This window comes from Saimiri boliviensis, chromosome 6 (assembly GCF_048565385.1).
Source record: "Saimiri boliviensis isolate mSaiBol1 chromosome 6, mSaiBol1.pri, whole genome shotgun sequence".
NCBI classification, from domain to species: Eukaryota; Metazoa; Chordata; class Mammalia; order Primates; family Cebidae; genus Saimiri; species Saimiri boliviensis.
Window position 1 is genome coordinate 54,078,493 of NC_133454.1, and position 21,193 is coordinate 54,099,685.

At 48.9% G+C, this 21,193-nt stretch overlaps 3 protein-coding genes across 16 annotated transcripts in view; all 3 read left to right on the forward strand.

Annotated features, from left to right (window-relative positions):
• KMT2A (lysine methyltransferase 2A) overlaps positions 1-5,171 on the forward strand; it is a 96,745-nt gene extending 91,574 nt beyond the window's left edge. For all 10 annotated transcript variants that reach the window (XM_074400673.1, XM_074400676.1, XM_074400675.1 and 7 more), the window contains 3 exons: positions 77-160; positions 543-672; positions 1,432-5,171. In XM_074400673.1, coding sequence (XP_074256774.1) covers positions 77-160; positions 543-672; positions 1,432-1,707 — 490 coding nt within the window. In that variant the 3' untranslated portion in view covers positions 1,708-5,171. The remainder of the gene's footprint in view (positions 1-76; positions 161-542; positions 673-1,431) is intronic.
• Positions 5,172-6,877: 1,706 nt separating this feature from the next.
• TTC36 (tetratricopeptide repeat domain 36) lies at positions 6,878-11,099 on the forward strand. Its single transcript, XM_039470313.2, has 3 exons — positions 6,878-7,179; positions 8,175-8,363; positions 10,755-11,099. The coding sequence occupies exons 1-3, from the start codon at positions 7,062-7,064 to the stop codon at positions 11,015-11,017; spliced, it is 570 nt and encodes a 189-aa protein (XP_039326247.1). The 5' UTR covers positions 6,878-7,061; the 3' UTR covers positions 11,018-11,099.
• Positions 11,100-11,269: 170 nt separating this feature from the next.
• On the forward strand, positions 11,270-16,001 carry TMEM25 (transmembrane protein 25). Of its 5 annotated transcripts, none has more exons than XM_010334484.3 (10): positions 11,270-11,359; positions 11,961-12,057; positions 12,337-12,648; positions 13,096-13,386; positions 13,599-13,730; positions 13,972-14,002; positions 14,282-14,382; positions 14,524-14,610; positions 15,101-15,219; positions 15,675-15,792. In XM_010334484.3, exons 2-10 carry the CDS (start codon positions 11,988-11,990, stop codon positions 15,705-15,707), a joined length of 1,176 nt encoding a protein of 391 aa, XP_010332786.3. In that variant the 5' UTR covers positions 11,270-11,359; positions 11,961-11,987; the 3' UTR covers positions 15,708-15,792. The 5 variants fall into 5 exon arrangements, with proteins under 5 accessions (XP_010332786.3, XP_039326245.2, XP_010332784.3 ...); XM_039470311.2 differs by having other exon boundaries at positions 11,272-11,359; positions 14,521-14,610; XM_010334482.3 differs by having other exon boundaries at positions 11,293-11,359; positions 11,964-12,057; positions 14,521-14,610.
• Positions 16,002-21,193: the final 5,192 nt, after the last annotated feature.

Here is a 21,193-nt window from a genome sequence, read left to right on the forward strand (position 1 = left end):
ACTTTTCTCTAGGAACTCAAGACTCAAAACATTATTTCCTGAAGAAACTTTGTTAATAATATGTCTTGTCTCTTAGGAGGGCAACTAGCATGGATCTGCCAATGCCCATGCGTTTCCGGCACTTAAAAAAGACTTCTAAGGAGGCAGTTGGTGTCTACAGGTAAGGCTAAAATTATAGAAAATGAACCAAGTTTTCCAGAATCAAAGTAGATCAAATGCTGGACTGACTTTCCTCACTCAGTAAGTGAGGATTTTATGGATACTAATTATTGACCTTCATATCCTGGGATCCTGCAACTCCTTGTGTTGAACAAGGACTTTAACACAGTAAGCATTAAAACGTGGCTTCTTCCAGTGGGCTACAGAATGGAGATACCTTTCATCTTTAGCCATTAGAACAATATACACAAATCAAGTGGGTCCAAATTTTTATTTTCTCAGGTCCCTCCTGGGGAACTAAGACCAGGAGAACTGATTCATGTATTCATGCAATTAACCTTACTTGCAAAATTTGCATCTGACCTCTTTTCCATCTGTTCTAGGTCTCCCATCCATGGCCGGGGTCTTTTCTGTAAGAGAAACATTGATGCAGGTGAGATGGTGATTGAGTATGCTGGCAATGTCATCCGTTCCATCCAGACTGACAAGCGGGAAAAGTATTATGACAGCAAGGTAAGTCTCCCACTTGTATTCACCCAGTTATTTTGTTTTGCTGTAGAAAGGGACTAGTATGATCCCTGGATCCCAAAAGAAATAGTATATGTTACCAATTCAGAGACCTTTCTTTAAAAAAAAAAAAAAAAAAAACAGGCCGGCACAATGGCTTATGCCTGTAATCCCAGCACTTTGGGAGGCCAAGGCAGGCAGATCAACTGAGGTCAGGAGTTCGAGACCAGCCTGACTAACATCGTGAAACCCTGTCTGTACTAGAAACATAAAAATTAGCTGGGCCTAGTGGCAGGCGCCTGTAATCCCAGCTACTCAGGAGGCTGAGGCAGGAGGTTGCAGTGAGCCAAAATCACACCACCGCATTCCAGCCTGGGCAACAGAGCAAGACTCTGTTTCAAAAAAAAAAACAAACTCCGAAATTTGTGAGGGACCCAGTAAAAGTAGAGAATCCACTCTGAGGATTAGTACAGAAAGTTACTCTTTCAAGGCCTATCTGAGTGGCTCCTAGTATCAGAAGCACATAGCCATACAAGTTTTAGGTTTCTCTTTCCTGCAAAGACATTAGAAACTCTAGACTAGTGGCCTGTAATCTAGGAACTCCTCATGGAAGCATCTTGAAAGAGAGGTACTGGGAGAAATCTGGAAATTTTACTAGAGGAAACTTTATTAGCAGCTATAGGTAACATCAGGAGAACACTGGGAAATGTTCTTAAACCTGAGTTTGTAAGAAATGACAAGTTCTCCTTTCTCCTGCACATACAGGGCATTGGTTGCTATATGTTCCGAATCGATGACTCAGAGGTAGTGGATGCCACCATGCATGGAAATGCTGCGCGCTTCATCAATCACTCATGTGAGCCTAACTGCTACTCTCGGGTCATCAATATTGATGGGCAGAAGCACATTGTCATCTTTGCCATGCGTAAGATCTACCGAGGAGAGGAACTCACTTATGACTATAAGTTCCCCATTGAGGATGCCAGCAACAAGCTGCCCTGCAACTGTGGCGCCAAGAAATGCCGGAAGTTCCTAAACTAAAGCTGCTCTTCTCCCCCAGTGTTGGAGCGCAAAGACACAGGGCCATCCAAAGCAATGCTGAAGGCCTCTTCCAGCAGCTGGGAGCTCCCGGATTGAGTGGGCACAGCTGAGGGGCCTCCATGATGGCTGAGCTCTCTTATGTCCTCTACTCACATCAGACATGTGATCATAGTCCCGGAGAGAGAGTTGAGGTCTCGAAGAAAAGATCCATGATCGGCTTTCTCCTGGGGCCCCTCCGATTGTGTACCGTTAAAAAGTGGGCGTGGGGTCCCTCGCAGACTTGCCTGGAAGGAGCCTATTGTGGAGGGTTGGTTATGTTGGGAGATCGGGCCTGAATGTCTCCACAGAAATAAGTTGCCACCCTCAACTTGGCCCTTCCCAGGCACTGTAAGTGAGGGGTCAGGCAAGGCTCCAGATGGAGGGTTGGTTGGATTCCTGACAGTTTGCCAGTCAGGCCCCGCCTACGGCGTCTGTCGAACAAACAGAGGTCTGGTGGTTTTCCCTACTATCCTCCCACTCAAGGGTTCACTTCTGGTTGGGAGACAGGATTCCTAGCACCTCTGGTGTCAAAAGGCTGTCATGGGGTTGTGCCAATTAATTACCAAACATTGAACCTGCGGGCTTTGAGTGGGAGAGTGTTGTCCCTAGGAGCCTTATCTCAGCCAATTACCTTTCTTGACAGTAGGAGCGGCTTCCCTCTCCCATTCCCTCTCTTCACTCCCTTTTCTTCCTTTCCCCTGTCTTCATCCCACTGCTTTCCCATGCTTCTTTCTGGGTTGTAGGGTAGATGACTCCCTGCTCAAGGACACTCCCTGTTGGGCCTAGGACGTGCCTGCAGAAAGTTCCCTGAGCCTGTAAGCACTCCAGGTGGGGAAGTGGACAGGAGCCATTGTTCGTAACCAGACAGAATTTGGAAACGTTTTCATAAAGCTCCGCAGAGAGTTTTAAAGAAACATATGTAGCATGATTTTTTAGGAGAGGAAAAAGATTATTTAAATAGGATTTAAATCATGCAACAACCAGATCATCAGAGCCAGGATGACCCCTGGGTCCCATTCCTAAGACGTGGTTACTTTATTTTCCCCTTGTTAAGACATAGGAAGACTTAATTTTTAAATGGTCAGTGTCCAGTTGAAGGCAGAACACTAATCAGATTTCAAGGCCCACAACTTGGGGACTAGACCACCTTGTGTTGAGGGAACTCTGCCACCTGCACACAACCCACGGCTAAAGTGAATTCAGTGACACTACTGCCCTGATGACTCCTTAGGATGTGGTCAAAACAGCATCAAATGTTTCTTCTCTTCCTTTCCCCAAGACAGTGTCCTCAACCTGTTAAATTAAGTCATTGGATTTTACTCTGTTCTGTTTACAGTTTACTATTTAAGGTTTTATAAATGTAAATATATTTTGTATATTTTTCTATGAGAAGCACTTCATAGGGAGAAGCACTTATGACAAGGCTATTTTTTAAACCGCGGTATTATCCTAATTTAAAAGAAGATCGGTTTTTAATGATTTTTTATTTTCATAGGATGAAGTTAGAGAAAATATTCAGCTGTACACACAGTCTGGTTTTCCTGCCCAGCCTCCCCTGGAAGGCGGACTTTCTGTTGTTTAATGTGTGGCTTGTTTGTGCCCTGTTGATAAATGTTTCTTGGGTTTGCTCTTTGACAATAAATGGAGAAGGAAGGTCACCCAACTCCATTGGGCCGCTCCCCTCCTTCCCCTATTGAAGCTCCTCAAAAGGCTACAGTAATATCTTGATACAACAGTTTCTCTTCTTTCCCACGCTGTCTCTCTCCTTTCCGACACAACTTCCAGAGTGGTGAGAGACGGCAGTCTTTTACATTTCCCTCATCTTTCTTACTTCAGAGTTAGCAAACAAGTTGAATGGCAGCTTGACATTTTCCATCACCATCTGCCTCATAGGCCACTCTTTCCTTTCCCTCTGCCTACCAAATGCTCATATCTGCAAAGAACCCATTGATCACCTTTGCCCTCTTTTGGGGCAGCCCGTTGAAACTGAAGCACAGTCTGACCACTCACGATAAAGCAGATTCTTCTCTGCCTCTGCCACAAGGTTTCAGAGTAGTGTAGTCCAAGTAGAGGGTGGGGCACCCTTTTCTCGCCGAAAGAAGCCCATTCCTATGGAAGTCTAGCAAAGCAATACGATTCAGCCCAGCACTCTCTGCCCCAGGACTCATTGCTCTGCTGTGCCTTCCATCCTGGGCTCCCTTCTCTCCTGTGACCTTAAGAACTTTGTCTGGTGGCTTTGCTGGAACATTGTCACTGTTTTCACTGTCATGCAGGGAGCCCAGCACTGTGGCCAGGATGGCAGAGACTTCCTTGTCATCATGGAGAAGTGCCAGCAGGGGACTGGGGAATGGCACTCTACCCAGACCTCACCTCCCTTCCTCCCTTCACCCATGAACAAGATGCAGTGGCCTTCGGGGTTCCACTAGTGTCTGCTTTCCTCTATTATTGCACTGTGTGAGGTTTTTTTGTAAATCCTTGTATTCCTATTTTTTTTAAAGAAAAAAAAACTTAAGCTGCATTTGTTACTGAAATGATTAATGCACTGATGGGTCCTGAATTCACCTTGAGAAAGACCCAAAGGCCAGTCAGGGGGTGGGGGGAACTCAGCTAAATAGACCTAGTTACTGCCCTGCTAGGCCATGCTGTACTGTGAGCCCCCTCCTCACTCTCTTTCTACCAACCCCAAACCCTGAGGACAGGGGAGGAACCCACAGCTTCCTACTCCTGCCAGCTGCAGATGGTTCGCCTTGCCTTTCCACCCCCTAATTGTCAACTACAGAAATGAGAAATTCCTTCTAGCTCAGCCTTGAGTCCATTGCCAAATTTTCAGCACACCTGCCAGCAACTTGGGGGATAATCGAAGGTTTCCCTACAAGAGGGAAAGAAGGCAAAAATGGCATAGCTATCTCCAAAACACATCTGAGTTTATTTCAAAAGTGACCAAGGGAATCTCAGCACAAAAGTGCAGATTGAGGAATTGTGGTGGGTCATTCCCAAGAATCCCCCAAGGGGCATCCCAGATCCCTAAGGAGTAACAGCTACAAACCTGGTCAGTTCTCAGTGAGAGCCAGCTCACTTAAGCTTTGCTGCTAGAACCTGTTGTGGCTGCATTTCCTGGTGGCCAGTGACAACTGTGTAACCAGAATAGCTGCATGGCGCTGACCCTTTGGCCGGAACTTGGTCTCTTGGCTCCCTCCTTGGCCACCCACCACCTTACGCACAGCCCCTCTGTTTTTAGACCAATAACAGGAATTAAGGGGGAAGCCCTGGCAGCTATACATTTTCAACCAGACTCCTTTGCCGGGACCCAGCCCACCACCCTGCTCGCCTCCGTCAAACCCCCGGCCAATGCAGTGAGCACCATGTAGCTCCCTTGATTTAAAAAAAAAAAAAAATTAAAAAAAAAATTAAAAAAAAAAAAACAACACATACACACAAAAAACAAAAACAAAAAGAATCTTAATGAATGTATCTTTCTAAAGGACTGATGTTCAATCAAATATCTGAAAATACTAAAGGTCAAAACCTTGTCAGATGTTAACTTTAAAGTTTGGTTTGTGGTTTTTTTTTTTTTTTTTTTTTTTAAATTAGAAATCAAGTTTTTGTTTTTAAGGAAAAGCGGGTCATTGCAAAGGGCTGGGTGTAATTTTATGTTTCATTTCCTTCATTTTAAAGCAATACAAGGTTATTGAGCAGATGGTTTTGTGCTGAATCATGAATACCAGTCAAGTCACACACTCTGAAAACTTGCAACTTTTTGTTCGTTTTGGTTTTCAAATATAAATATGATATATATAGGAACTAATATAGTAATGCACCATGTAACAAAGCCTAGTTCAGTCCATGGCTTTTAATTCTCTTAACACTATAGATAAGGATTGTGTTACAGTTGCTAGTAGCGGCAGGAAGATGTCAGGCTCACTTTCCTCTGATTCCGAAATGGGGGGAACCTCTAATCATAAAGGAATGCTAGAATAGTCCATTCCTCGGATCAGAGAGAAACACAGAAATGGTGTCACCTGGATTTTTTTCTGCCCATGAATGTTGCCAGTCAGTACCTGTTCTCCTTGTTTCTCTATTTTTGGTTATGAATGTTGGGGTTACCACCTGCATTTAGGGGAAAATTGTGTTCTGTGCTTTCCTGGTATCTTGTTCCGAGGTACTCTAGTTCTGTCTTTCAACCAAGAAAATAGAATTGTGGTGTTTCTTTTATTGAACTTTTAACAGTCTCTTTAGTAAATACAGGTAGTTGAATAATTGTTTCAAGAGCTCAACAGATGACAAGCTTCTTTTCTAGAAATAAGACATTTTTTGACAACTTTATCATGTATAACAGATCTGTTTTTTTTTTTTTTTTCCTTGTGTTCTTCCAAGCTTCTGGTTAGAGAAAAAGAGAAAAAAAAAAAAAAAAAAAGGAAAATGTGTCTAAAGTCCATCAGTGTTAACTCCCTGTGACAGGGATGAAGGAAAATACTTTAATAGTTCAAAAAATAATAATGCTGAAAGCTCTCTACGAAAGACTGAATGTAAAAGTAAAAAGTGTACATAGTTGTAAAAAAAAGGAGTTTTTAAACATGTTTATTTTCTATGCACTTTTTTTTATTTAAGTGATAGTTTAATTAATAAACATGTCAAGTTTATTGCTGCACATGGTTGAGCTTCCTTTTGGCTTGGGTTGGAGGGGGTGGAGAAAAGGGGAGGGGCATGTCCTGTGACCTGGTCGCAAAGTACCTTCCACAGTCCTTTGCTTTAAGGTGGCATCACTAAATCATTCCTTGCAGCCCACCTTCAGGTCTGCTCCACGCTGGCTCTCTTGACTGTATTTTCTTCCTTTATTCATCAATGAGGTGTGTTCAAGACCTAACTAATTCTGGATATGAGGGAAGGTCAAGAGGACCAAGGAACAGCACCTTGACCTTCTACATATCTCCCCTGTTTGATGCAAGGAGGTCAGGTAGTGACTTTTACCTATTTTCTCCTAAACTGTGAATATAATACACTGAAAGCATTTCAGGGAGAAGCTGGAGAGCACCTTCTCTTAGCTGCACTCCACCTTAAGGCTGAAGCTGGATTTGTTGACTGTTTCTCCTGGGGGCAGGGGCAGTTGAGAAATAACTAAATATTCTGCCAAGCCAGGGTCAACCCTCCAGGCCACAGGCTGAGCAAATGCTACAGCCCAGAAAGGGAGACACTCCTCATGAAGGGGTGATCTTCATCCTTTTAGATCAACTTCCTGCTGGAGGCTCCGCCCCTACCACTGTCCTCCCTATTCTCTCATCCGGAGTCATCGTTTGGGATTTTTGGAGTTGAGCACCATGGGGACTCCAAATGATCAGGCAGTGCTGCAGGCCATCTTCAACCCTGACACCCCATTTGGAGACATTGTTGGATTGGACCAGGGGGACGAAGCAGAAAAGGAAGAACTAGAAGAAGGTGAGCATTTGACCTGGAGCGTAGCTCTGCACATGGGCTGGCCTCCTGGCCTTCCAAGGTAGCAGAGGGAGGTGATCTTACAGGGCCCCTTGTTCCATGACCCTTGGATTATGACTGAGATTGGAATCAGAGAGGTTGGCTGCTCCTTAGCGCACTGACTGATGATTTGGTAAGAGACGTCCTGCCAAGTGGAGTAAGCTAGGGTTTGTCTCTCAATCCGTCAGCTCCTATGCCTCTGAACTTACCATTTAATTAATTGCATGATCCAAGCTTAACTGCCAGATGATGTTAAAAATTCTCACATTTTTTGTCATAACAGAGAATACCACCACCACCCCTACCCAGAACAGACCAAAATAAGGCAGGGCATGGTGGCTTAGTTGAGTGGTTCCAATATGGCGACCACAACCAGTATCTTAAACACTGTCACAAGCCAAGCTCCAAGCTAACTCTTCTGCAGACTGAGTGTGTTCACTGCCTTTTCCATTAGCCCCTAATTAAGGAGTTTTCGATATCCTTTGTTTCTAGAGGAGTAAAGCCTACGCCTTATTAACTCAGGCTGAAATGCTGAGGGCTACATCAGAAGTAATGTTCATGATCTGGGAATATCATGGTGGCCTTTGCCTGAGAGGCAGTGTAGTAGAGCAAAATGCAGACAAAAGCCAGAACGACCTGGGTTCACATCCAAGCTCTGCATGTATGGCCTGTGTGACCTTGAACCAGTTCTTTAACAAGTTGAGGAATTTGGGCTTCATTCTCTTGGCAATGGGGAGCCAACTAAGGCCCCTTTCCAGGTCCCTTAGAACTCAGGTGACGGTAGCTCCCAGCCTTAGCGACCCAATCTCCCCCATACCCCAAACACTGCAACTGGTCACTGCTGTAACCCATACCCAGTCAGCTCTGGCTCAGATCTCAGAATTCCAAAGCCTGAGGTGGCTTTTTCTTCTTTCTACCAACTGCACACCTGGCCCTTCATGGCTCCTTCCCTGGCCCAGATGAAGTTTTCCCTCAAGCACAGCTGGAGCAGTCCAAGGCCCTGGAGCTGCAGGGGGTGATGGCAGCAGAGGCTGGGGACCTCAGCACAGCTCTGGAGAGGTTTGGCCAAGCCATCTGCCTGCTGCCTGAGAGGGCTTCAGCCTACAACAACCGTGCCCAGGCCAGGCGACTCCAGGGAGACGTGGCAGGTAAGGGGAGATGCTCTGTATCCTCTGCAAAAGCGGCCAAGGGAGAGCACAGACCAGGCCTGAAGTAGCTGTGGGGCTGGGGTGGCCTTGCTAATCTCCTCTGGAGCCTGTCTTCTTATCTATAAGGTAGGAGATGTATCAGGAGCCCTGCTAATCTAATGGGGCTATTGTGAAATTCAAAAGAGACTGCATTCCATTGATTAAGGAACATTTAATGAGAGCCTACTATGTGGTAGCAGGCTGGTGCTGAAGACACCGAGATAAAAGGTATGTTGATTGCCAACATTTATATAGCAGTCACTGTACCAGGCATTATGCACTTTACATATAAACTATAGTAAATCAATCCTCACAACAACCCTAAAAAGTATATACTATTGTTACCCCAGTTTACAGATGAAGAAACTGAAGCATGGAGAGGCTAAGTAATTTGCCCACTATCATATAGCTAGCAGCAGAGCTGGGATGTGAACCAGGTGGTAGGGCTCCAGAGTGTGTGCTCTTAATCCCCACATGATACTGCTCCTCAAAAAGCTCCCAGTCTGGCCGGGCGCGGTGGCTCGGCCAGGCGCGGTGGCTCAAGCCTGTAATCCCAGCACTTTGGGAGGCCGAGGCGGGTGGATCACGAGGTCGAGAGATCGAGACCATCCTGGTCAACATGGTGAAACCCCGTCTCTACTAAAAATACAAAAAAATTTAGCTGGGCATGGTGGCACGTGCCTGTAATCCCAGCTACTCAAGAGGCTGAGGCAGGAGAATTGCTTGAACCCAGGAGGCGGAGGTTGCGGTGAGCCGAGATCGTGCCATTGCACTCCAGCCTGGGTAACAAGAGCGAAACTCCGTCTCAAAAAAAAAAAAAAAAAAAAGCTCCCAGTCCAGGGGGCAGAACAGACACATAATTCTGAGACCAGTGTAACATGTGTGAGTGTGGGACCCATTCCTGAAGACTGGGTTTTCAAGTATGAGTAGGAGTTAGCTGGTGAGTGGAGAAGGTAGTATGTAGAGGTCCAAAAAGCAGACACAGGTACAGAGAACTTAAGGTCTTCATGCTGGCTGGAGCAGGGAGTGGAAGAAGGATGGAGAGCTGAGCCTGGAGCTGTGGGCAAGGGCCTGATCCACACCTTGGGAGTGTTAGGCTAAGACTGTGCGTCTTGAAAACATGGGGGACCACTCAAGGGTTTTAACAGGGGAGTAGCTGGATCAAACTCCTGCTGCATTCAGTTTATTCTAATTAAGTGGAGACAATGAGACCATGCAGGGGACCAAAGATCAGGCTGACAGGAAGGTATAAACCAAGGAAACCTAGTACTACTTGACTGTTAGGAGCAGTGGTGACGCAGGTGCTCCCAAGACCAGCAATCCCAAGCTGGAGAGTTTTGAGTCCATTCCAGGAACAATGGAAATCTCCCAAGAGCCCCTTTCCAGGCTTATCTGCCCCAAATCGCTGAAGATAGCCCGCAGACCAAAACTCTAGAGAGAGGCAGAGGTGATTCCAACTGGAGATTCCTCCAGACTAGCTCCTCTGAGGGAAACCAAGGAGTACTGCAACCTGAGAGCTTCTCCAGAGGCTCAGGCTCTTTAGGAGACTAGAGAACGTGAGTGAATTGAAGCAGAGTCCGGAATGAAGGCAGCCTGATGGACTTACAGAAGGTGGCTGACTGCCTGGGGTTCTGAGTTCAGAGTTCTGAGGCCCAACCCAAGTAATTTATGATAATAAAAATAAAAGTGGTGCAGGCCAGCTCTGGCTCCAGCACCAAGGATATTAGACACATGGAGATAACCAAAGAATAATGAAAGGCAATCAGTCCAGGAACTTGGGAAGAGAGGTGTTCTAAAGCAAGCAATAGAAAAAAAAAAAAAAAAAAAAAAAAAGGCTCTCAAAAGGAAAACAATGAGAATTTGACTTGGTTGTACTTGTAAGAAATGACTGCAGAGTTAATTTGTTTGAAGCCTGACTTTCAGAATCAGTCACCTGACACAGTGGATGCTTAATAACAGGTGTGGAATAAATTGGCTGCTACTTGTCCGGGCAGTGGGTCAGACTCATAAACTTAGTGACCATTCAGAATCCTGCAACGTTCATGTTTTCGTGTATTAGCGGTGGAAAACACTACGAACAAGGCGAGACCCGTACTTCAGTCCCAGCTCTGCCACTAAGTGGCCTGGCTGTACAGCCCCGGGCAAGTCCTCTCAACTCTTCTACAGTCTTAGCATCTGTGTAATGGGTATAACAGTCCGTACCTCTAGCAGGTGCGAGGCGGGTTGTAAACGGCCCCGCCCGGGAGCCGCAAGAACCACGGCGGCAGGTGCGGCGGCAGGTGGGCGGGGGCTCCAGCTAAGCCGCCCCGGTCGCCGCTGACCGCCGCCCCGCCCGCCCTGTCGGTCCCGCAGGCGCCCTGGATGACCTGGAGCGCGCGGTGGAGCTGAGCGGCGGCCGGGGACGCGCCGCCCGCCAGAGCTTTGTGCAGCGCGGACTCCTGGCGCGGCTTCAGGGCCGGGACGACGACGCGCGCAGGGACTTCGAGCGGGCAGCGCGCCTGGGCAGCCCCTTCGCGCGGCGCCAGCTGGTGCTGCTCAACCCCTACGCCGCGCTGTGCAACCGCATGCTGGCCGACATGATGGGGCAGCTGCGCCGCCCCCTCAACGGCCGCTGAGCGCTGCGGAGCTCCGGCGTCTGGGGGCGAGGGGACGGGGAGCGGGGGGGCCCTGAACCAATAAAGTCGTCGGGCCTCACCAGCTCTGCCTGCTCCTGCGTCCTGCCTGCGCCCGGCGAGAAGGGCACTGGGCGGGACTGTGCGCTGGGGGCCCTTGGTGCTTACTAGGGACCCGCCAGTGGGGTGGTGAGCCGCGGCCGCCCACCTGCCGGAGGAGGGCCTGTGGGGGCTTCTGGTCGGGCATCGATTGGCCCTGCCTGGCGCAGCCCTAGCCCCTGCAGCGGACTGCGGTGCTCATCAGACCTGAGCAGTTGCTCCGGCGGCGCTCGGGGAGGGAGTGAGGTGAGCCGCTCTGGTGGATGTTGGGGGTGGGGGGGAGGCGGAGGCGGGATGCTCGGCGACCCCACCCTCCCCTCACCCCTTCCTCTTCCGCTCACATTCACCAAAGCCACCAACATCAAGAAAGGGGGCGCAGGGCGAGGGATGGGAGAGAGAACAGGGCAGGAGGGAGGATGGGATTGGACGTAGGGCGAGGGATGGGAGAGAGAACCGAGCAGAAGAGAGGATGGGAAAGGGAAAAGCAATCCCTTTGGAGGAGGGGCGCGTGAAGACCGACTGTGTGTGGGTGTGTGTGAGAGAGTGTCCGTGCGTGCAAGGTGCGGTTGCACAGATGCTTGTTGGTTCTACGGATCTGCGGGCGGGTGCCTGTTTGTAGCCTGGAGTCGGTGCTCGGTTCTGCGCCTGTAGGGTATCCAGGTATCTGCTGAGCGGGTCTGTGCCTTTGGGCTTTGCCGTTCGTGTCCGCGCCTTCGCCACTGGGAGCCGGTCTACATTTGTGTCTCCGTGCATGATTCTTTTTGTTTCTGGAGAGTAAATTCTGGAGAAATTGCTAGGCCTGCCCACTTTCACCTGGCTGACACGGAGACCCGACCCCTTCTCTCAGCAGCCTGGGGCCCAGGGCCGGGCCACCATGGCGCTGCCTCCAGGCCCAGCCACCCTCCTGCACGCACTGCTGCTCCTGCCAGCCCTTCTGAGCTCAGGTACACCCCTGTTCAGTCGTTGACCAAGTGCTTCTGGGGTCCAGAGCCCCCTCTCTCCTCTCTTTGTCTGCACTTCTGTTTGGGTACCCACTCCAGGCCCCAGGCTCTGGAGCCCCTATTCCCTTCACCCACCTACCCTAGCTCCAACCAGTCAGTCCCTGGTGAGGACTCAGGCGCCCTTTCCCTTGGCCTGCTGCTCCTCTCACTGGACCTCTTCCTGGTCACAGCACAGTACCAGCCCTGCCCCAGCCCTTCCCAGAGGCCCCTGCTGTGTTCCAGGTTGGGGGGAGTTGGCGCCACAAATAGATGGTCAGACCTGGGCTGAGCGGGCACTTCGGGAGAATGAACGCCACGCCTTCACCTGCCGGGTGGCAGGGGGGCCTGGCACCCCCAGACTGGCCTGGTATCTGGATGGACAACTGCAAGAGGCCAGCACCTCAAGATTGCTGAGTGTGGGTGGAGAGGCCTTCTCTGGAGGCACCAGCACCTTCACTGTCACTGCCCAGCGGGCCCAGCATGAGCTCAACTGCTCCCTGCAGGACCCCAGCAGTGGCCGGTCAGCCAACGCCTCCGTCATCCTCAATGTACAATGTGAGTGCCCCTGAGGTGGACAGGGAGAGTGGTTCTCTGCCAAAGGACCCCCAGCAGCCACCAGGAAGGTGGTCCACAGGACATGTAGCAAACACTTAAGCACTTTGCAAATATGAACTCATTTTATCCTCTGAGTAATCCCATGAGGTCGTTACTATTGTCCCCATTTGAAAACTGAGGCACAAAGAGGTTAAGCAATCCACTTAGGGTGACGGTCCCGCTGATAAGAAGCAGAGCCAGGATTCACATCTGGGCTTTTGGCTCTAATTACACTCATAATCACCACGAAATGCTGCCTCTCTGGCAGACCCAGCCATTCTGTGCTCAGCATCCCCTCTGAGGAGGGGCCCAGGCCCCTGGCCCCTGGCCCCCATCTGGGTTTGGGAAGATGGGGCCAGGCACATGAGGGGCTGTGGTAAGAGCATATTGGCCTCTGCTTTGCACCAGTCAAGCCAGAGATTGCCCAAGTCGGCGCCAAGTACCAGGAAGCTCAGGGCCCAGGCCTCCTGGTTGTCCTGTTTGCCCTGGTTCGTGCCAACCCACCTGCCAATGTCACCTGGATCGACCAGGATGGGCCAGTGACTGTCAACACCTCTGACTTCCTGGTGCTGGATGCACAGAACTACCCCTGGCTCACCAACCACACAGTGCAGCTGCAGCTCCGCAGCCTGGCGCACAACCTCTCGGTGGTGGCCACCAATGACGTGGGTGTCACCAGTGCCTCGCTTCCAGCCCCGGGTGAGCATGCCCAGCAACTGGCCTAGCAAAGCCTCAGATGGACGCAGGGGTCCCATCCCCATACAGAAATGGGAGTACTTGGTGCCCTGTGGGTGGGTCTTGTGGATGAGCTGTCCCTAGTCACCCTGGGCAAGGAGGGCATAGTAGTACCTATGGCATGTTGGGGTTGGGGGCACTGCCCAGTTGGGACCTAACCAGAGGATGTCCTTCAGGGCTCCTGGCTACCCGGGTGGAAGTGCCACTGGTGGGCATTGTTGTGGCTGCTGGGCTTGCCCTGGGCACCCTTGTGGGGTTCAGCACTTTGGTGGCCTGCCTGGTCTGCAGGAAAGAGAAGAAGACCAAAGGTAGGCCAGGGACACTGGGGGCAGAGGGTGGCTGGAGGAGTGGCTATAGGTCAGGCTGAGCAGCAGCCTGGGCAGAACCAGTCGTCTCTGACTGTGGCAGAGCACTTCCAGGGTGTGGCCATGGGTAGGGCATTTGAGGGACCCCTTTCCCTGAGGGTCCTGGGTCTGAAAGGGTAGGAGGAGGAGAGCCCAGCGGGGGAGGGCACATTGGGAATGAGAGATATGGCTTCTTTCTCCGCAGGCCCCTCCCGGCGCCCATCTCTGATATCAAGGTAACTCTTCCTGGGGCTGGGTGGACGAGCCTCATAATCACCACGAAATGCTGCCTCTCTGGCAGACCCAGCCATTCTGTTCTCAGCATCCCTTCTGAGGAGGGGCACAGGCCTCTGGCTCCCATCTGGGTTTGGGAAGATAGGGCTAGAAGTATGAGGGGCTGTGGTAAGCGCCTATTGGCAGGATGGGGACAGGAGGGAGCCTGGGGTTTCTGGTAGAGGCAGCCGTGAGTGCCTGTGCCGGGGTGCGTATCCATTCCGACTTTGTCTTCCCTGTAGTGACTCCAACAACCTAAAACTGAACAATGTGCGCCTACCACGGGAGAACATGTCCCTCCCGTCTAACCTTCAGCTCAATGACCTTACTCCAGATTCCAGAGGTATATCTAGGAGCCTGCTATTGGCCCCTGCTTAATCTTCAGAAGTGCTTCTGAGAAAAAGAGAGCTTGGTGCTTGGGAAGAGCAAGGCCCCATCAGGCACACTCCTCGTCCTCAACACTGCCCTCTTTGTCACCCAGCAGTGAAGCCAGCAGACCGACAGATGGCTCAGAACAACAGCCGGCCAGAGCTTCTGGACCCGGAGCCTGGTGGCCTCCTTACCAGCCGAGGTACTGGGAAGGGCCCACCGCCCTCCTCCTCTGCTCCCCAGCCCTGTGCTTATGCCAGAGGCCTCTAAGTGCCCAGGGGGCAGAGAGGGCTCTCCCAGCTTCCAAGGAACAAGCGTTACTGAGTCCCCTGGGCGGCTTTGATCCTGCAGGTTTCATCCGCCTCCCAATGCTGGGCTATATCTATCGAGTGTCCAGTGTAAGCAGTGATGAGATCTGGCTCTGAGACAAGGGTGTTCTCTTGGCCTCCGGACACCCTCCCATTCCTCCAAGGCATTCTCTGCCTAGCTATGTCGCCAACGTGAACAGGTCATGCCACTGCCACTTTTGCTTGCTCTCCTAGCTGGGGTGCCCTCTGTCATGCACATGATACATTTCACTGGGCTGTAACCCACAGGGAGACAGGTATCTTTGGCAAGGCTGCCAGCTGGACCTAAGCCCCTCATGCTGACTCAGGGTGGGGCCTGCATGTGATGACTGGGCCCTTCCACAGGGAGCTGTTTGGCCAGGGGTGTTCAGATGTCATCCAGCATCCACGTGTGGCATGGCCTGCTGTATGCCCCACAAGGGCCCTGCATGGATTTTCCTCCTTCCTATGCTATGTACCCTCAGGTAAAATTTAGGACCCTGTTAGCTGTGTAGAACCAAACTGTCCTTTGCACAGAAACCAACCCCTAGTCCTGGGGCACTGGCCAAGCACAAATGAGTCCTTTTTGCTGCCTACCTCTCTGCCCTTCTCTGTCCCTTCTGTCCCCACCTCCTCCTGGGAATTCTAGGTTATATGTTGGACCTTCTCTACTTCTTCACTGGGCACTAGACTTTTCTATTGGCCTGTGCCTCGCCCAGTATTAGCACAAATCAGGGAGGAAGAGGGAAGTGATGAGTCCAGTAGCACCCAGGACGGCTTGTAGCTATCATTTTCATACGGTGTTAGCACTTCAAGCACATCCCCTAGGGGAGTGGGTGAGTGAGGGGCCCAGAGCCCTCTTTGTGGCTTCCCCAAGTTTGGCCTTCTGTGATTCACTGTGAGTGTCCTGAGCTCTCAGAATTGATGGTTTCCCTCTCAGCTTGTCTCCTCCACCATGGGACCCCATCCCTGACCAACCCCTGGTTGCACCATCAGCAGGAAGCTGCCCTTCCTGGAAGATGGTCACCACAGGCACATAATTCAACAGTGCTGGAAGCTTTAGGGGGATATGGAGAAAGGAGGAGACCATATACCCCAAAACGACCTAAGAACACTTTAAAACACAACATGTATGTAAATGATTGGAAATTAACATAGTACAGAATATATTTTTCCCTCGTTGAGATATTCTTTTGTAATGTTTTTCATGTTACTGCCTAGGACAGTGCTGAGCACACAGTAAGTTTAATAAACTTGACTGAATGAATTTACATATCTCTGCTTCATTTCTATGTTTTGTATGTGTTTTTTTTTTTTGAGATGGAGTCTCACTCTGTCGCTCAGGCTGGAGTGCAGTGGCGTGATCTTGGCTCACTGCAACCGCTACCTCCTAGATTCCAGCAATTCTCCTGCCTCAGCCTCCTGAGTATAGCTGGGACTATAAGCACCAGCCACACCCAGCTAATTTTTATATTTTTAGTAGAGATGGGGTTTCACCATGTTGGCCAGGCTAGTCTCGAACTCCTGATCTCAAGTGATTTGCCCACTTCGGCCTTCCAACATGCTGGGATTACAGGTGTGAGCCACTATGCCCAGCCTTCTAATATGTTTTTTAAATGAAGTTTTCCAGTCTGACAGTGGAAAAAATACAGCAAGCACCTATAATAACTCTGATATTACCAAACTTTTTTCAGAAAAGTAAATCACATTTCTTTAATTACACTGTTCCCAATGGCAGGATTAGCATTTTCTATTTCCGGAGTGCCGAGTGGGGTTCTTAGCTATAACCAGCATCTGATTCCACTTGGTCCAGCTGCTGCTTCCCACCTTAGGACTGGGCTAAGATATGCTGAGCCCCTTCGTCCTGCCCACGGGAACAGAAAGCTTAGACTGGGCTGTGATTTTTTTTTTTTTTTTTAGCACAAAGTTATGAGGTTCATGTGAAATTTTGTTAAATCCATATGTATGTATGTGTATACGTATATATATAGAGAGAGAGCACGTGTGTGTGTGTGTGTCTTGCTCTGTCAGGCTGGAGTGCAGTAGTGCAATCATACCTCACTGCAGCCTTGAACTCTTGTGTTCAAGGGATCCTCCCACCTCAGCCTCGTGAATACCTGGAACTACAGGTGTGTACCATCGTGCTCAGCGAATTAAAAAGATTTTAGGGGGACCAGGTGCAGTGGCTCATGCCCTGTAATCCAGCACTCAGGGAGGCCAAGGCAGGCAGATCACAAGGTCAGGAGATCAAGACCATCCTGGTCAACAAGGTGAAACCCAACTCTACTAAAAATACAAAAATTAGCTGGGCTTGGTGGTGTGTACCTGTAATCCCAGCTATTTGGGAGGCTGAGGCAAGAGAATCGCTTGAACCAGGGAGTCAGAGGTTGTGGTGAGCATGGTGACTCATACCTGTAATCATAGCACTTTGGGAAGCTGAGGCAGGTGAATTGCTTGAACCCAGGAGTTCAGGACCAGCTTGGGCAACACGGTGAGACCCCAACTCTACAAAAACACAAAAATTAGGCGGGCATGGTGGGTGTACCTGTAGTGCCAGTTACTTGGGAGGCTGAGGCAAGACGATCACTTGAGCCCAGGAGGCAGAGGTTTCGGTGACTGAGATTGCACCACTGCACTCCAGCCTGGGCCACAGAGTGAGACCCTGTCTCCAAAGAAAAGAGAGAATCTCCATATGGTTTTCTATAGTGGTTGTACTATTTTATATTCCCACCGATATAAGACTGTAAGAGTTCCCTTTTCTCCCCATCCTCATCGATACCTGTAATTATTTGTCTTTTTAGTAACAGCCATTCTGATTGGGGTAAGCTTGTATCTCATTGTGGTTTTGACTTGCATTTCTCTGATAATTAGTGATGTTGAGCATTTTCTCGTATACCTGTTAGCCATTTGTATGTCTTCTTTTGAGAAATGTCAGCTGGGTGTGGTGGCTCACACCTATAATCTGAGCACTTTGGGAGGTCAAGGCAGGTGGATCACTTGCAGTCAGGAGTTTGACACCAGCTTGGCCAACATGGCAAAACCCCATCTCTACTAAAAATACAAAAAAACAGTTGAGTGTGGCAGCACATACCTGCAATTCCAGCTACTTGGGAGGCTGAGGCAGGAGAATCATTTGAATTCGGGAGGCAGAGGTTCCAGTGAGCTGAGATCATGCCACTGCACTCCAGCCTGGTTGACAGAGTAAGGCTGTCTCAGAAAAAAAAAAAAAAGGAAATGTCTCTTTTGCCAACTTTTTAATGGGATTATTTGGTTTCTTTTCCTATTGAGTTGTTTGAATTCCTTGTATATTCTGGATATTAATCCTGTTGGATGAATAGTTTGTGAATATTTTCTCCCATTCAACAGATTGTCTCTTTACTCTGTTCATTATTTCTTTTGCTCTGCAGAAGCTTTTTACTTTAATTAAGACCCACTTGTCTATTTTTGTTGCTGTGCTTTTGAGGTCTTGGTTGTAAATTTTTTGCCTAGACCAATGTCCAGGAGAGTTTTCCCTAGGGTTTCTTTTGGTATTTTTATAAATTCAGGTCTTATGTTTCAGTCTGTAATCTATTTGGAGTTGATTTTTATATGTGGTGAGAGACAGGGGTCCAGTTCCGTTCTTCTGCAGGTGGCCATCCAATTTTCACAGCACCATATTGTGGAGGGTGTTCTTTCCCCACTCTAAGTTTTCATCGGCTCTATCAATGGGCTGTGATTTAAAAATAAAAAATTGGGGCCGGGGCACAGTTGATCACTCCTGTATTCCCAGCACTTTGGGAGGCTGAGGTGGGTAGATCACAAGGTTAGGAGTTCGTGACCAGCCTGGCCAATATGGTGAAACCCCATCTCTGCTAAAAATATAAAAATTAGCTGGGTGTGGTGGCACATGCCTGTAGTCCCAGCTACTCAGCAAGCTGAGGCAAGAGAATCACTTAAACCCAGGAGGCAGAGGTTGCAGTGAGCTAAGATTGTGCCATTGCACTCCAGCCTGGGTGACAACCGTCTCAAAACAACACAAGATAGTATTTGCAAGCCTCATGGTAACCCCAAATTAAAAAACACACAATGGAAACACTGCTTTTAGGATCCTTTCCTTATCCTTGACCTCTGGGAGTTTGATTATTAAATGCCTTGATATCTGGTGGGTTAAATCTGCTTATGTTCTATAAACTTGTACTTGGATATGGATATCTTTCTCTTGGCTTGGAAAATTTTCTTTTATCCCTTTGAATAAACTTTCTACCCCATCTCTTTCTCTATCTCCTCTTTAAGACCAGTAACTCTAGATTTGCCCTTTTGAGGCAATTTTCTAGATCTTATAGGTGTGCCTCATCTTTTATTATTTTATTTCATCTTTCTTCTCCTCTGTGTATTTTCTTTTCTTTTCTTTTCTTTTGAGACAGAGTCTTGCTCTGTCGCCAGGCTGGAGTGCAGTGGTGCATTCTCGGCTCGCTGCAACCTCTGCCTCCTGGGTTCAAGTGATTCTTCTGCTTCAGCCTCCCGAGTAGCTGGGACCAGAGGTGCGTGCCACCACACCCGGCTAATTTTTGTATTTTTAGTAGAGATGAGGTTTCACCATGTTGGCCAGGAAGGTCTCAATCTCTTGACCTCGTGATCCGCCCACCTTGGCCTCCCAAAGTGCTGGGATTACAGGCATGAGCCACTGCACTCAGCCGTATTTTCTTTTTTTTTGAGATGGAGTCTCACTCTGTCACCCAGGCTGGAGTGCAATGGTGTGATCTCAGCTTACTGCAACCTCCACTTCCGGGGTTCAGTGATTCTCCTGCCTCAGCCTCCCGAGTAACTAAGACTACAAGTGCCCACCACCATGCCCAGATAATTTTTGTATTTTTAGTAGAGATGGGGTTTCTCCATGTTTGTCAGGCTGGTCTTGAACTCCTGACCTGAAGTGATCCACCCACCTCCGCCTCCCAAAGTGCTGGGATTATAGGTGAGCTACCACGCGCAGCCCAGACTGTACATTTTCAAATAGGCTGTCTTCAAATTCACTCATTCTTCTGCTTTATCAATTCTGCTATTAAAAGACTCTTATGCATGGGCCAGATATGTTGGTGCACGCCTGTAATTCCAGGACTTCAGGAGGCCAGGGCAGGTGGATCCCTTGAGGCCAGGAGTTCCAGACCAGCTTGGCAAACATGGCAAAACCCTGTCTCTACTAAAATTACAGAAAATTAGCCAGGTGTAGTGGCACATGCCTGTAACCCAGCTACCTCGGGAGCCTGCTGCAAGAGAACTGCTTGAACCCAGGAGGTGGAGGTTGCAGTGAGTCTCAGGATCACATCACTGCACTCCAGCCTGGACAACAGAGTGAGACTCTGTCTCAAAAAAAAAATTTAAAAAGACTCTGATGTGTTCTTCAGTATGTCAACTGCATTTTCAACTCTAGAATTTCTGCTTCTTTTAAATTATTTCAATCTCTTTGTTAAATTTCTCTGATAGAATTCTGAATTCCTTGTTATCTTGATTTGAGTTTCCTCAAAACAGCTATTTGACTTCTCTGTCTGAAAGATCACATTCCCCTCTCTCTCCAAGATAGGTCCCTGGTGCCTTATTTAGTTTGTTTGGTGACCTCATGTCTTCCTAAATGGTGTTGATGCTTATAGATGTTCGTCAGTGTCTGGGAATTGAAGAGACAGGTATTTATTGTAGTCTTTGCCGTCTGGGCTTATTTATACTCATCCTTCTTAGTAAGGCTTTCCAGGTATTCAAAAGGACTTTGATGTGATCTAAGCAGTCTCTGCATTAGGGAGCACCCCAAGCCCAGTAACACTCTGGTTCTTGCTGACTCAGAGTGATGTTGCCTTGGTGGTGTTAGATAAAATCCAGAATTCTCTGTATTACCAGGCAGAGATGCCTGTTGTCTGTCTTACTCCCAAACAAATGGAGTGTCTTTCTCTGTGTGGTGAGCTACCTGGAGCTGGGGTTTGGGTGACACAAGAACTTCTGTGGCCACCACCACTGGGACTTCACTGCGTGAGACCTGAAGCCAGGACAGCACTGAGTCTCGCCTAAGGCCCTTGTATCCACTATGTGACTACTGCCTGTGTACACTCTAGGGCCTGAAGCTGTACAGTCAGCAGATGTTGAAGCCAGACAGGCTCATGTCCTTCCCTTTAGGGTGGCAAGTTCCCGATGGCCCCAGTGGGTCCAGAAATGCCATCCAAATGCCAGGGACTGGAGTCAAAAACCTTAGAAATCTACCTGTTCTATTGTTGTGCTGCTGAGCTGGCTTTCAAACCGCGAGATTCTGCTCTAATCTTTATTATTTCCTTTCTTCTGCTAGCTTTGGGTTTCATTATTTTGTTTTTTGTCTGTTTCAGTTTTGCTCTTCTTAGTTCCTTAAGTTGTAGATTATTTGAGTTTTTTTTTTTTTTTTGAGATGGAGTTTCGCTCTTGTTACCCAGGCTGGAGTGCAATGGCGCGGTTTCGGCTCACCGC